General features: G+C 36.5%; 2 protein-coding genes across 3 annotated transcripts; both read right to left on the minus strand.

The window, feature by feature from the left end:
- Positions 1-1,296: 1,296 nt before the first annotated feature.
- On the minus strand, positions 1,297-4,228 carry LOC113088634 (retinol dehydrogenase 8-like). Its single transcript, XM_026255790.1, has 6 exons — positions 4,104-4,228; positions 3,157-3,318; positions 2,653-2,844; positions 2,369-2,462; positions 1,907-2,090; positions 1,297-1,792 (listed from the first exon to the last, which is right to left on the minus strand). Exons 1-6 carry the CDS (start codon positions 4,198-4,200, stop codon positions 1,553-1,555), a joined length of 969 nt encoding a protein of 322 aa, XP_026111575.1. The 5' UTR covers positions 4,201-4,228; the 3' UTR covers positions 1,297-1,552.
- A 300-nt stretch (positions 4,229-4,528) lies between these two features.
- On the minus strand, positions 4,529-13,632 carry LOC113098402 (gelsolin). Of its 2 annotated transcripts, XM_026263458.1 has the most exons (17): positions 13,477-13,632; positions 11,925-12,110; positions 11,640-11,794; positions 10,671-10,832; positions 10,424-10,573; positions 9,356-9,445; positions 9,132-9,264; positions 8,972-9,060; positions 8,670-8,885; positions 7,934-8,067; positions 7,752-7,842; positions 6,600-6,770; positions 6,331-6,505; positions 6,103-6,218; positions 5,942-6,019; positions 5,366-5,426; positions 5,057-5,223 (listed from the first exon to the last, which is right to left on the minus strand). In XM_026263458.1, the coding sequence occupies exons 2-17, from the start codon at positions 12,103-12,105 to the stop codon at positions 5,063-5,065; spliced, it is 2,163 nt and encodes a 720-aa protein (XP_026119243.1). In that variant the 5' UTR covers positions 12,106-12,110; positions 13,477-13,632; the 3' UTR covers positions 5,057-5,062. The 2 variants fall into 2 exon arrangements, with proteins under 2 accessions (XP_026119252.1, XP_026119243.1); XM_026263467.1 differs by lacking the exon at positions 13,477-13,632 and having other exon boundaries at positions 4,529-5,223; positions 11,925-12,105.
- Between the last annotated feature and the right edge of the window lie 465 nt (positions 13,633-14,097).

The following is a 14,097-nucleotide window of genomic DNA, read 5'->3' on the forward strand; positions in this document are numbered from 1 at the left end:
GTGTGTGCACTTGGATGTGTTAAATGCAGATCACCAATTCTGATTATGGGTAACCATACTTGGAAAATGTCATGACTTTCACTTTTTTATAACTTGTAGAATGTGTGCGATTAATTGGGTCTAGAGTTAAGGCTGGAATACACAACATGACTTTTTCAGTCTGGACACACTGATGCTAGATGCTGAAAGTCAGAGCCAGCCTGCAGGTTATCGGCAGTCAATGTTGACAGATTTAAAAAAAAACAAGAACCAAAAAAACAAAAAAAACAAAAAATACCATATGATGGCCAGATTGAGCACAGTCTCAGTTGTTTTATTTATTATTATTATTTATTATTTATTATTTTTTGTATGTAGTATGTTCTTGTAATGAGACACACTTTGAAAATGCTCAGTTACTTAGTGTATGATGCTCAGGTTTTCTCAGTAACCATTTACAAGTTAATAAGTGTATGATGCCTGGTGTTTTTGTGAAAATTCAACCTTTATCAACACAAATATATTTTCAGCAGAGTGTTGAATCCTTGAAACAAACTCCATGAAAACAAATGCTAAGAAGAAGCACATATTGCTATAACATTATTTTTCTTTCTTCCTTTCTTGGTAGGCTACTCTACTTGAGGGATGCAGAACTGATGCTAAATAAAGATATTATGCAAAGATATTATGGCTATTTATTTATTCATTTATTTAAAAGGGACAGTGCATATGAATGAACATAGCTTTCAGTAATGTACTGTACATATGCCATAGTTAGCCCCCAGGCTATTTTACATTTTTAGTCCCCTGTGAAGTCTTCAACAATACCTAGTAACACAGCTAATCATTTAATTTAAACATGATTCGACTTAATTTAAAAGACACTACATGCAACAACAACATATAAGAAATGCCGCAGTTAGCAAACAGGGCATCTAATATGGCATACTCATACATGACGGACACACACATATACACATACACAGTAAAGTGCTACTCAAAGTGCATTAAGTGCATTATCAATTTCTTAAAGTGCTATTAGATGCTGCCAAGTGCTTGATCTAGTTTGGTATACATACAAACACTTATAAAGTAATAAAATGAACCTTACCCATTTATCTTGCATCAAGGAGCAAATCTAGACATTTCCTGCCATATACAGTATGTATATAGATTTTTTAGGGATAGCAATTTTACTTCCATATTGGTGTGATGTTATCTCATGTGTACGTTAGTTGTATTTTTTTAATTAATAAATTATATAATATAGAAATATTTAGTATTATAATGCCTTAAAATGATAATATCAGGCCTTATCTTTGCTGTCACGCCCAATGGCGCCTCAACAAAAAGGCAAGAATTCACTGAATATCTATGAGGCTGAGAGGCATTTTTCTGAAGTAAACCAACCCTGGAACATATCCTGTTCCAGAACGATTTATGTTTAGAGAGTAATTTGCTGTATACTGCATAATACCATGCAATTTCCTCAGTTTTTTGGAACCGTCAAACTGCTTAACAAAATTGTTAAATCGTTTTCTGGAATACCCCCAGGTCTCCAGCAGTATATTCTTTAGGAAGCATTCTTGTCTTTATCCAAAGACAAGGTGTTACGGCTTCTCCAGCGCAGGAGCTTGAGGAAATTGAGACTTGTTTTGAACACCTTGTCATGTTCAAACACCATTTTGTAGAAGGTTTCAATGGGAAGGTCACCACTGGGATCTGCATATTTTAGGTTGGTCATGTGTGTGCACAGATGGTTAATCTGATGGCGAAATGGCGGGTTGGTCATTGTAATCATTTTGAATGTGTGCTGGTTATAAAAGAAACAACATATGGACTGTTAGTAAATCAGAGACGAGACCAAACATCAGAGCATTGGAAAGATAGATGATTGAATGTAATGAAATGCTATGTGAAAAAGCACCTCTGCGACATCCTCTGGAGTTTGTCCAAGACTCTGGAATATCTGGTTGTAGTTTTTCAAGTAGATGTTGGTAAACATATCTGCTGTCACTTTATCAGCTTTGGAGAGGTCTATCTTCACGCCTTCCTCGTACACCTTACGCTCAAACTCTGTGATGACGGGTCCTGGTTCAATGAGGCTGATACTGCACAGATGCAAATACAATATACATACAATTACAACTTAAACGTGGGGATCAAAGCTTTCAAAACACATCGAAAATCTTGAAATTATTGCTGCGATCTATTATCATGAAGAAGAAAACTGAGCTCTTATAAACTTGTACATTTGAGTAATTCTAGTCATACAAAGCTACCATAGGATGTGATGAAGCAATGTGGTTCATAGATTCATGTTTAAGTGAATACATTTTAATGAGGTAGTGGGGTTTTTGGGACCATATATATGAGTGTGACCGCTTACTTCAGATTGAATCTCAGAGCTTGAACTGCCAGACTCTCACAGAACCCTTCAACAGCAAACTTGGAAGCAGCATAAATGTCATTAAACAAAATACCTGTGTACGTGAACACAACAGTGATTACCCAGGCTGAATCCTCTCAGAGCTCCTTTAGTCATTGTTGTTAATCCTTTAAGTATCTAAGTTGGACCTCTCACCCCCTGGCATAAAGAGCTTAAATGCAAATATCGGCTTAAGAAAAACCAGTCATTAATAAAAGCTGGTTGGGTTATTTTTAACAACTCACCCTGAATCCCCATTACATTGCTGATAACCACTATGTGGCCACTTTTTCTCTGCTTCATATCAGGCAGAATCTCCTTCAACAGTCGCACAAGCCCAAAGAAGTTGGTGTCCAGGACAGATTTCATCTCATCAATGGTCTGACACTCAATGGGGCCAATCATTCCCATTTCGGCATTTCTGCATAAATGCATAACTGTAACACAGATAATGCAAGGGTAATATCAACGATGCTGATTCACAGAAGACAAATGAAACAAATCATGAAGTCTTCTTGAATTTTACAGATTTAAAAGGGTTCCAGGGTTAAAAGCGAGGTTTAGATTTAAGATAATCCGGGGTTAAGGGCAGTGTAAAAAAGAAATCCCTGCGTGTTACAATTATGTCTGTCACCGCCTTATGTTAAGGAGCGGTGCACACGGTGTGCGAGTAAAATGAGATATTATGGCCACAAAATTAAAGCATAGCATTTGTGTTTTGATGTAAGTAGTAGACAGGAAACCCTTACTGAGAATGTCAACTCTGCGCATGGGCAGGCTGTCCAGACAGGCTTTGATAGATTTCTCATCACAGACGTCGAGCTGCTTGATCTCCAGTGTGCTGCCTAAAGTATGACCGGCTGCCTTCTCCAGAGCTCCACGTTTAGCCAGATTCATCATAGTCGCATACACTGCCAAAGCCAAAATATTTAGCTTAACTTTCATTTGAACTAGTCTGCTAAGGTTTCAGCTAACAGATGGAGAATAATAATTTAATTACTATTAAAGCTACTCGTATAATTACTGATAAAGCTAATATATAGACTAAGGTTTTTTTTTTTTTTTTTAACTAGACTATATATATTTATCTCTTTTTACTAATCTGATTACATTTCCAAGTAACAGATTGTGATCGAAGTCGTTATTTAATGACTAATGGATTAGTGCTTCTCAGAAGCTTACTTTGTAGTAAATCTACATGCAAAGTCAATTTATATAGCAGAAAGTTTAAAAAGTTGTTTACGGAAAAACAACATACATTTTTACTACATACAGGTTACAGTAACTCTTTGAATATTACACATTCCTTTCTGTCAATAATGTGCACATTCACATTTGTCCTTTTAGAAAGAATTGTTTTGGGACATGCCTTTGTTGACAGCACTAATGGTGGGACAATCTGTCGATAACACTTTAGATAGAACAAGGTTCCATTAGTTGATGTTAGTTGACTACTTCAGTTAACATGAACTAGCAAGAAGAATCCTTCTACAGCATTTATTACTCTTAGTTAATGTTAATTTCAACATTTACTAATGAATTATTCAAATCAAAAGCTGGTTAACATTAGTTAATGCACTGTGAATCAGCATGAACTAACAATGAATAACTGTATTTTCATTAACATTACCAAAAATTAATAAACTATTATTTAACTGTTCTATTTTAACTATTATACGACTATAGATATCCTTACCCATAAACCTCTTTTTCTCATCTTTGGCAAGACGAACAGCAAGTGCCAATCCAATACCAGAAGAACAACCAGTGATCAGTACAGCCTTCTGATTCATGGCTGCTGTCTCTGATGACACGCTGGGATGAGAGGACAAGACGTAAATGAAGGCTAGGGAGAACTGGAAAGAAGATAAAGAGACAGAATGAGTAAGAGCTTGAGAGGTGAGCTAAAACACCTGCTAATCCATAGCATAAACACTCAGCAGAATGACCCATGTGTCACTATGGTCTAAACATATGGTGGAAAACACGCAACATTACTATTGCTCTTTACACCAGTGTGGTCTAAAAGAAATATCTGATAGAACACAACATAATATGCATATTGTTTTTCAGAAGTTTGGAGTCAGTCAGTCCCACATCAGCAAACACACAACTCAGCACTATTTTGAAAAGGTGATTTATTATATACTGGGATTCAGAATAATGGTAGAGATACATTAAAATCTTTTTCAGCAACTACAATATATTCTCTCAGATGTTTTAATCTGCAAATTTGCGAGGAATTAACCATGCATGTGTACAATTTTTAACAATCCAAATGGCACCAAGTTGTCAAATACAGACAAATGTTATTGACTTGCTCAAAAAAAACAAAACATTTTCCATTTCCATTTCTTGTAATTTTCATTTTAAAAATTCATAATGACCATGCAGTCGAAAACATCACTGGAATACAGAAGCATATAAAAGAGTTTAATTGTATAAAATGGCAAGTCAATGCATAGGAATCAACAAGGCAAAAAAGTCATTAATAGTCGCAAAATACAGTACATAGTGGCTTAACATGCAGCATTATTGCATACTGTGTTCCCATCTGCATCCTTTACAGACCATCAATGCATGAAACACAATAGGTGAGTATTCTGGAAGCTATGCAAAGTATATAAAGGTTTGCGTGTCTGAATGCGCGTGCTTTTAGAAACGACCACGGATGCGATCCAGTGGGTCTGTGTCCCACATCTTTGCGTCCCAAGCCTGGAACCAGCCAGTGAAAGTTGGGGGCTCAAAGCCTTGCTTTACAGTGATGAGCGGGGTGCCACGGCGACCAGAGGGGTCAGAATCCACATAATCTTTGGCTAACGGTAAAGAAACACTAACATTAATAATCAGGAATTACATTCAATGACAATGTTAAATAACATTTAATTCTCCATCATAATTCTCCCTTAACTTTATTAATGTAAGTGTTAACATTAGTGCTTCAGCATCTTAACTTACCTATTTTATCAGCTCCATTCCTCTCCACCTCGTTGGCATCATTACCAATCCAAACAAAGACCTAAAGGAAGAAGAAATTGAATGAAACATTTAAAGATTAACTTTAGACCCAAGTCAGGTTATATTTATGTATTTAATTTTGGACAGGAATGATAATAAGGCTGTAATGAATGGACACAGATAACATAATTTTCACGACTTTCAAAACTGATTTATCAGTTTTCTATTGACAGCTTTTTTACAGCACATCAACAATTGGTATTTTGTTAAACATAAATACAATCCATTGAATATACAGTACTTCTATCCCTCACAGTCTCATATAAAAAATAATTAATACAGATTCTACCTTGTCTAAGGTTTATAACTGAACTTTATTCTGTGCTCCATTCTGATATATATCACCCAGTTTTCAAGGACCATTCAAATAATTATGGATCAAATCTATTCTCATTCTGCATTTTCTGCTTGAAAATTCTGTTTCTCTCAGAAGTTCATCCGATTACAGAAGTTAAATGTGTTGCAAACATGATTTCATGCTGACTTTAAGTCATTATCAATACTTCAAATGCTAACCTGGTCCCAGGTGTCCAGCAGCATGACATCATCAGTGGCCAAATCAGACTGAGTGAAATCTCCAGGCACTTCGTCAGCCTGAAACCAAATAGGAGAGGTACAGTAAATTGTATGCATTCATTTAACAAAGAAAGTAGCAAATTCCATTTACATGAACTCACAATTAGACGTCCAGTCTTGTTGGAGCAGCCAAAGAGACGTGGAGGTTTAACAGTCTTCTGCAGACTTTTAGAGGTTTGATAGTCCTTCTTTCCACCCAAAGCTGACCAAAACCCAGCTGAGCAAAGGAAGGATACAGATAAGCACCAATCAGTTCAAAAGAACAGGAAACGTGATTAGCTTAGGAATGCATTTTTAATCTATACATTTACAAAAAGGCAGACACCCACCCGGCTCTCTGCCCTCTGAAATTTCTGTGGCACTGCCTCCAAGGAAGCTGCAGACGTATTTAGCAGCAGCCATTTCTTCCTCTGAAGCGGCCACTCCTTTCCACAGAAACAGGCCACCAGGACACTTCAGCACAAACACATCGTTAGTATTCAGTTTGGATGCAGTGGGTTCCACCTGGGTGAGGAAAGAGAGAGAGTCAGAGAGGAAGGTTATTGCCAGATGGCCATTGCTCTTTGTGTCCATGTATGTGCGTGCCGTCCTCACTGACCTCCACAGCGCGTGTTGCACGGGTGGAGCTCTGGCGGATATGGAAAAGGCGTGTATTGCCAGTCTGACTTTGACCACCTTTACGTGAAGTCCCACCCATGTGGATGATCATGGGTTTCCCCTTGAACAGGCTCATCAAATGGGCCGGTTCCTGGCCTTGAGTGACACGTACCTGCAGAGCGACATAATAGTGAATTCTAAATCCTGTTGAGCTTTTTATTTTCTACAACCTGAGCTCTTCTCTGCATCTCTTCTCATGACAACAAGACATGACAACAGGAGTACATAAAAAGAAAAGCACGAATTGATTGTAGATTATATTATTAGTTTTATGTAAAAAATTATATTACTTTAAGTGTAAGATGATGGCAAAATCATCATACAATACTAAATTTTTTGGCAATATAGACTACTGTTTATAGTTTGAGGTCTGTGAGTTTTTTTAAGAAAAATATTTAGCAAGGATGCATTAAATTGAGCCAAAAGTGGCTGTAAAGAATTTTATAAAAGATATTTTATTTTTACAAAAGATTTTAAATTCAAATGAATGCCATTCTTTTCAACTTTCTGTTCATCAAAGAAAAAAAAAAAGAAAAAAAGTATGCGCATCAGCATGTTAGAAAGCTGAAATTTCTCCGGAATAAATGACATTAAATGAAAAACAACTATTTTAAATTGTGATAATGTATATCTTAGTTTTTATTATATTTTGATCAAATAAATGTAGCCTTGGTGAGCATAATATACTTCTTTAAAAATCATTAAAATATCTTTAATTCCACAAACTATTAAAGGGAAGTGTACATATCTAATAGGTATCAATATCAATAAAGACTGTCTAATATCAATTGATAACCAATATGGTACATTATGGTACTGATATTTTGTGTACTATATAATGTGTACTGTACTAGAAACAAATATGTTTTAAAACCAAAGTGAAAAGCATCAGACTATTGTGGAATTATTTTTTAATTTGCTAGCTCCAGTCCCTTTATTACCAAACTAGAAAACCTCATTATAATCAACATGGCTTAGAGACAGTGTAAATAAAAAAATTACAATGAATCAACAATTACACAATTAGTTGAATTTCATTTAAGCATGGAATAGAATTTGACCAGACCAGAAATAGGCTTGTGTTTAGTAATACCTGGACAGGCGAACCTCCCATGGAATCATCCAGCTTGACTGTTAGAAAAGCTGAGGCAGCCAGCTCATCTTGTGTACACTTAAGTCCTTGCCTGAAATAAAAATCAATAAATATAAGAAGGGCATTAAATATTGACTTGATTGGTTAAATATTGGCTAATCGGGTGGTTAATGAGCACATACCAGGTGTAGATAATATGTTGCTCTCTGCTTCCCTGGCGATAGGTGTAGAGGATCAGGTAACAGTCTCCTCCATAGAACTGCCCATAGCTGGAAGCGTCTACAGGAACTTTATCGCCACCCTCTACACGCCATATCTGTCGAGGTCAGAGTCATGAGTTTGAATGAGTCTTTAGAATAAAGCTTCATTTATGAGTTACTTTTTACCATAAAATAAATGATGTGTTAGCATTAGCAACTTAGGCTAAAAACTTGCTACACAAGGACTAGAACAGCTGTCCGATGCATCTTTATGTAGCAACTTCACCTAGCAGTTAGCAAATAGCAAAAATCTGATTATCAGAACAGAACAAACAACTTGAAAGCTTTAAGTAATGTTAACCAAAGTTATAGTTTGCATTTCCCATGGTTCCGTTAATGATTTCCATACACAGATTCCATTACAGCTTCAAGTTGGTCAAAAGAATTTGCTGTTGACCAACAGAAAGCTGATCAGTTTGAAAGTGACTTCTATGTGAGTTGTGCTTTATGCATTGCTTCACCACTGACAAAGGACAGTGGAACTTTTTGCATGCAAGATTTGCAGAATTTGTGTATAGTGTCACAAAAAAGCTATTCTAAAAACCCATCACCAGTTCCTGAGGCAACCCATGCCTTGAATACACTAATTCTCTTGTTGGTTTTAGGACTCCAGACTGAATGTCTCTATGATGATTGGTGCTATTAGCTAAATATTTACCTGGACCTTGCCAGAGCCGTCATCCACCATGCCATGCTGGGCAGCCATAGTTTTGTTGGAGTGCAGACTGGATGCATCAAAGGGAACCTGTGAAACTTTGGCAATGCGGCCAATGCTGTAGGCCTGGCCTGGACCTGTGCTTTGATCCTTATCCTTCCAGTTACTGAAGAACTGCTTGAACAGTGTGGTCTCGCCTCCGGCTGGCATAACCTGGATCTGCTCACAAAAAGTTAGATAGACTGGTTAGAATTTGGCTTTCACTTGACTTACTTTCATTAACATGCTGGATCTAAGTCCGATACCTGTGTGTTTCTGGGGTAGTTCTTGTCTTTGATAAACTGCTCAGCTACCTTCATGGCTGCCTTACGTTCTTCAGTGTTTGCATTTGGTCCTGAGTTGTTAAAACGGATATAATTATCAATATGTGTAATGTAAGTACACCAAAATAAAATTTGACCATACCTTTCCAAAGAAAGATCTTGCTGTCCACTCCATTGTCCAGGATGTAGCATTCGGTGGGAGTGAGCATTTCCTGTTTAAAAGGGCTGCTTTGGGCCACCAGAGATGTCTTCATAGAGCCTGTAGCATCAGACACCTAACCCATACAAAACAAATGAATGCATACATTAACATAAGAATTAGGGGTAATATAGTGCTCGTAGTGTGTGCGTAACACATAAATGTACCACGTAGAGTGTGCCCTTTTTCTGATTGGCTCTGTCAGTCGTCTCATTGTCAGGACTTCCTGCTGGGATGTTGGGCTTGCACCCAAGAGCCTAAAAATAAACAAACACAATAAGAGTTTCCGTCAGTTTTCTCCATGGCAGCGGTCAACCCAGGACACAAAAAAATCATATTATGCAGAACCTCAACCAAGAATTCAAACCAAAACCAGGTGGACTGGGATTCTTTCTTTGCTAATTGCAACTATAAATGTATTAAATATTTACTATTTACTGTGACAAACAGATACCATCTTAATTTAAGTGTTTCTAAATCTTATACACTAGCATTGTGCTAGCAACGCTAAGGCCAGGTGTTCAGTTCCCAGATAATACATGGTTTTGAATACACTCTAAATTGCTTGGGATTAATGTATCTACCATGTGAATGTTTACTGATTCATTTTGTCAGAATTTATAGTATGTCTGATTCTATGTTTGTTGATTTCTTGCTCGAATTACTGGATTATATTTCTGTAGCTACAAAGATGATCTACAATATCTGGAGAAAGCAATCCGTTAGCGTTCCCATTCATTTCAGCTCACTTCTGCTTTTTGGAATAAGATGATGGTTACAGCATCTAACAGCAGAAGCTAATACTAAACCCATTGGTAGCTACAGATGTTGTTGAAGTAATGAAGCAAAGGACTGAACTTAGATCATCCATAAAAAGAAAAAAAAAATTGGTTGTTGATTTATGACATTTATAATAAAAAATAAAAGGTCGAAAAAAAAGCATGCATGGATAAATTGTTTACAATAAGATCAGGAACCTGCTTTGAGCTACATTTCTGTAGATCGAACAGTATAACATTCCACTTATCACACCAGGGTCATGAGATCAATTCCCAGGGAATTCATGAACTGATAAAAAGTGTAACTTGAATGCTATGCAAGCTTTGTATAAAAGGGTTTGCCAAATGCAAAAATGTAAATTTAGAAAAATGTGTCCATATTTTACCATGTTTAAACTTGCACCATAATGTAGTTTTATTTGTTTCGTATAAGGAAATTTACAGCAGGAGACTTACAGCAATGACAGCCTCTGGCTCAGCACCATCCTCAACCATGTGCAGACTAGCACGCCCATTTCTCTCATTATCACGAATGCCAATAGCCACCTCAGAGGCTTTCAACCGCTCAAATCGGTTGCAGTCACTCCCACACCATTGGTAGATGTCCTAAGAAAAATCACAATATGATTTGTGAGGTTGTGAATTTCGGATTTCTCAAAGGGACTGCAGTTTCATTCATTCCTTCACCCCATGTGTTTCTGACCTTGCCGAGATCAATGATGAAGCAGTCGCCGCGATTGAAGCTGGCCCAAGACATATTCACCTCTGTGGCACGGATGGCACGTCGTCCCTTAATGTGAAGCAGACGCTTCACATTCATGTCATTAGTCACCACGTGCTGGAATCCAGAGGCCACACCACCTTGCTGTTTATAGGGAAAAGAACAAAATACACCAAAATGTCTCATGGCTCTCGAGTTACAATAAAAACAAATATGATTTTCTCATGATACACAAAAAATCATTGCACATGAGATTATACCAAAAAGTAAAATGCACTTAAACTGCGAGGATAATGCACATACATGAAAGGGAACTGAGAAATAAATATCCATAACGGCAATACACTGTGATATGTTCTGCTGGATTTATTCTTGTTTTTAAATTATTCAAGTCATCACAGACTAAACCTGCCACAATATACCATAGATTTGCAAAGGAAATATTTTTCCTGAACTTTCCACTAGTGATTGGAATGTGTTTATTTCCATGACTCACATTTTTCAAATTTATTCTTTGAGAAATAATAACTCTCATTCCCTACAACCAGGGCTGTACACCATCTACATAGATGTTGACAAATCAACATTTTATTTTTTAGATTTGTGGTCTATCAATATGGGATGTCAATGACAGATTCTTAAACTTTTACAGGTTCTTAGATTCCAATTTTGATGTTTTACCCATAATCTTTAATTACTCTTCAGTCAAAGAGGCTTTAATTAAAGAAATGACTGAAATGTAATGTGTAGTGATGCTAGCGCAAATTAAATCTTATTCTTCTGACAGCATATTTTCGACACAAAACACAATAATACATCTCCAATATTTAAAAGGGTGGAGTTATATGGATCACTAAATGTAAAATAAAGCATGTTACCAAATATGACAATGGGTTTGTCAGATTTAGAAATAAATAATACATTTATTCAGCTCTCTGTAGGCGTAATTACCTTGTACTTAATCCCAGTTTTAAAGTAGCCAAGGAAGGTAACGGACTCATTGTTCTGAACCTCACGGTACTGGACTGGTGCTCCACCCAGATGATCATCCAGCTGCATTGTAAAGATGGCAGCAGCTCCACCTTCATCCTGGGAGCACTCATTGCCTGCAGATAAACAGACCCAGAATAATGCATATACTCAATATAAACAGTGTCAAGGTGTGTTTTGTATTAGCCTACATATCCAACAAGTAAAAAAGGGCACTTTATTGTAAATTTGGTTATTTCCACTCACCCAACCACATGTGGACATTGTAGGATGGAGCAGGAGTGGTGTAAAGGACAACATAGGCATCACCAGTGAAGAAGTTTCCAAGCAGTTGTTTGGGAACAGGTTTCAGATCCATCTTCTCTATCCTCCAAATCTGCAGACCAGGCTCCTTGCCTGCATTCTGGAACTCCTTATGGAAAACCATGATTCCTGGAAAATACAAAAATACTGGGGTCACATGAAAATCCATACAATTCGAACACCTAGTGGTCTGAAGGTGGGAGGGCGATAAAACAGGTTCAGAACGGATCTTATAAAGACACTACAATAGCAGAAACATTAAAAACAACAAAGACCTATATTGAAAATGTGTGGATGCAGGTGTGGATGGTAAAAAATGAGCATTGATAGCTGCCTAATGCAGGAAGCATCAGATGCATTCATTCTGACTGTTTCTTTTACTGTAGCTGCATCAGTGAGCGTTTTAATTGCATTTTCAAGTCATATGGAGAAAAAGGGCTGCTTGGCTGTTGAAGAAGGTGTCAACAATTGAGTCATGCTGTATGACTACAGCTGTGGGCAGACATGTGTGCCCATTCTTCTGAGTTTACCATGAAAAAGTTTTACGCAAAGAACACTCTTTGCATGTACATGAGATCTGCCATTTACAGATTCATAGTATTAGAAAGAAATACCTGAGAGTGCGATTTACTTTAGCCTAAAACTATAAATGATAACAGGGACATTAACCAATTTTGATCAGCCAGACAACTACTTTCCACACATAGCTAGATTTATCTATGTATCTCCCTGTCTTTTCTTTCTAAACAAATAAGTCAAAATTAACTTGCCTTTTAGGCAAATTCAAAGTTCAAAGTTCAAAGTGTTAATATAAACTAATAGCACATTTTTAGCCATTTAGAATTAAATTAGATAAACCTGATATGCCTAAATATTTTGATGAAAATTTTGGATAGCTGTGGTAATTCCTGTAAGAGCTTCACGTCAGTGTCTGAATGGACACACCCACATACGAACTTCTAACTTCTAACCGGGATTTTAAAGAAACAAATCTATTAAATACGAACTTTTTATATCTTCTATTGAAAAAGAACCAATAAAACCCCATATGCACATTCGGCGTCCTTTTTTTCTTTTTCTCAGATCATTTTCAGATTTCTCCGATCATTTTAACGCTTTTTTCCTGTTAGGCTTTAAAAGTGCGCATGATCACAATTGCCTGCAAAGCACAAAAAATAATATAAATGTTTGTAAACTATATATATAAAGATTTTGTAATATAGAAAAAAAGCGGTCTGCGTGCAGCTACATTCCACGTCTATATATGTAAAATGACATTTGTTATAATGAAAACTGTTATTTCCTGTTCTTCGCTTTACGTCATAGTCTATTATATGCAAACAAAGAAATAAAAATCCGCTAACTTACCTCAAGCATCCCAGAGAGAAAGTCGCCAGAAAGTAACATATATAAAGTGATAACCCAGAGATATAATAACAGTTTATTCTGTACAATGAAGTATGAGACAAAAAGTAAATGGATTCAGTTTTCTTACCTGGTCAAAGAAATGCACAGAAGGCGATGAAGACAGATCTGGTTTGAGAAGCTGCTGCTGGTTTAGTCCAGACTCAGTTTCACAGGTTTTAACAGATGCGAGCAGACTTTAAATGCTTTGCCGTGTTTTCAGGGGAGAGGCAGATGCTTGTCTTCAGCCAATGAATTTCTCTGTTTCTCTTCTCCCTGAGGCCTCTAAACCACATTATGCAACGTAGTCCACTCCCACAAACCAAAATCACACCATAAACCAGCATACACCTCTTTATTCTTTATTCTTGTATAGACACAGAACAGTGTGCAACATACACCACAATAATGAAATGCGTTACAAAAACTATATTATGGTTGCAGCATATTTTTTTTTTTTTTTTAAAGCTATGGTTTGTCTTTCACTTAGTTTAATTTATTAGCTTGTTTTTATAATTTAATTAATAATTTTTTATAACATAAGCAATTATAATTCTGTAAAACTAAATATAAAAGAATATGCTAAATTATTTTTTTTAAATAGGCTACTGTTCGATGCACACCGCAGAACATGCCGGCTTTCAAAAAGTTTTTAATATTCAGTGTATTTCAGCATCCTCATAAAGTGCATGTGTATTCATATACATGACAA

This window comes from Carassius auratus, chromosome 6 (genome assembly GCF_003368295.1).
Source record: "Carassius auratus strain Wakin chromosome 6, ASM336829v1, whole genome shotgun sequence".
NCBI classification, from domain to species: Eukaryota; Metazoa; Chordata; class Actinopteri; order Cypriniformes; family Cyprinidae; genus Carassius; species Carassius auratus.

Excerpts from the sequence above, each read along its gene's own strand:
- LOC113088634 (XM_026255790.1), bottom strand. The coding sequence starts at position 4,200 with ATGAATCAGAAGGCTGTACTGATCACTGGTTGTTCTTCTGGTATTGGA. Across the intron at positions 3,319-4,103 it reads TGAGAAAAAGAGGTTTATGG|TGTATGCGACTATGATGAAT; the intron begins GTAAGGATATCT and ends TGGCTTTGGCAG. Across the intron at positions 1,793-1,906 it reads CTCCAGAGGATGTCGCAGAG|CACACATTCAAAATGATTAC; the intron begins GTGCTTTTTCAC and ends TTTTATAACCAG.
- LOC113098402 (XM_026263467.1), bottom strand. The coding sequence starts at position 12,105 with ATGGTTTTCCATAAGGAGTTCCAGAATGCAGGCAAGGAGCCTGGTCTG. Across the intron at positions 10,833-11,639 it reads AAACTGGGATTAAGTACAAG|CAAGGTGGTGTGGCCTCTGG; the intron begins GTAATTACGCCT and ends CCCTATAAACAG. Across the intron at positions 6,506-6,599 it reads GTGCAACACGCGCTGTGGAG|GTGGAACCCACTGCATCCAA; the intron begins GTCAGTGAGGAC and ends TTCCTCACCCAG.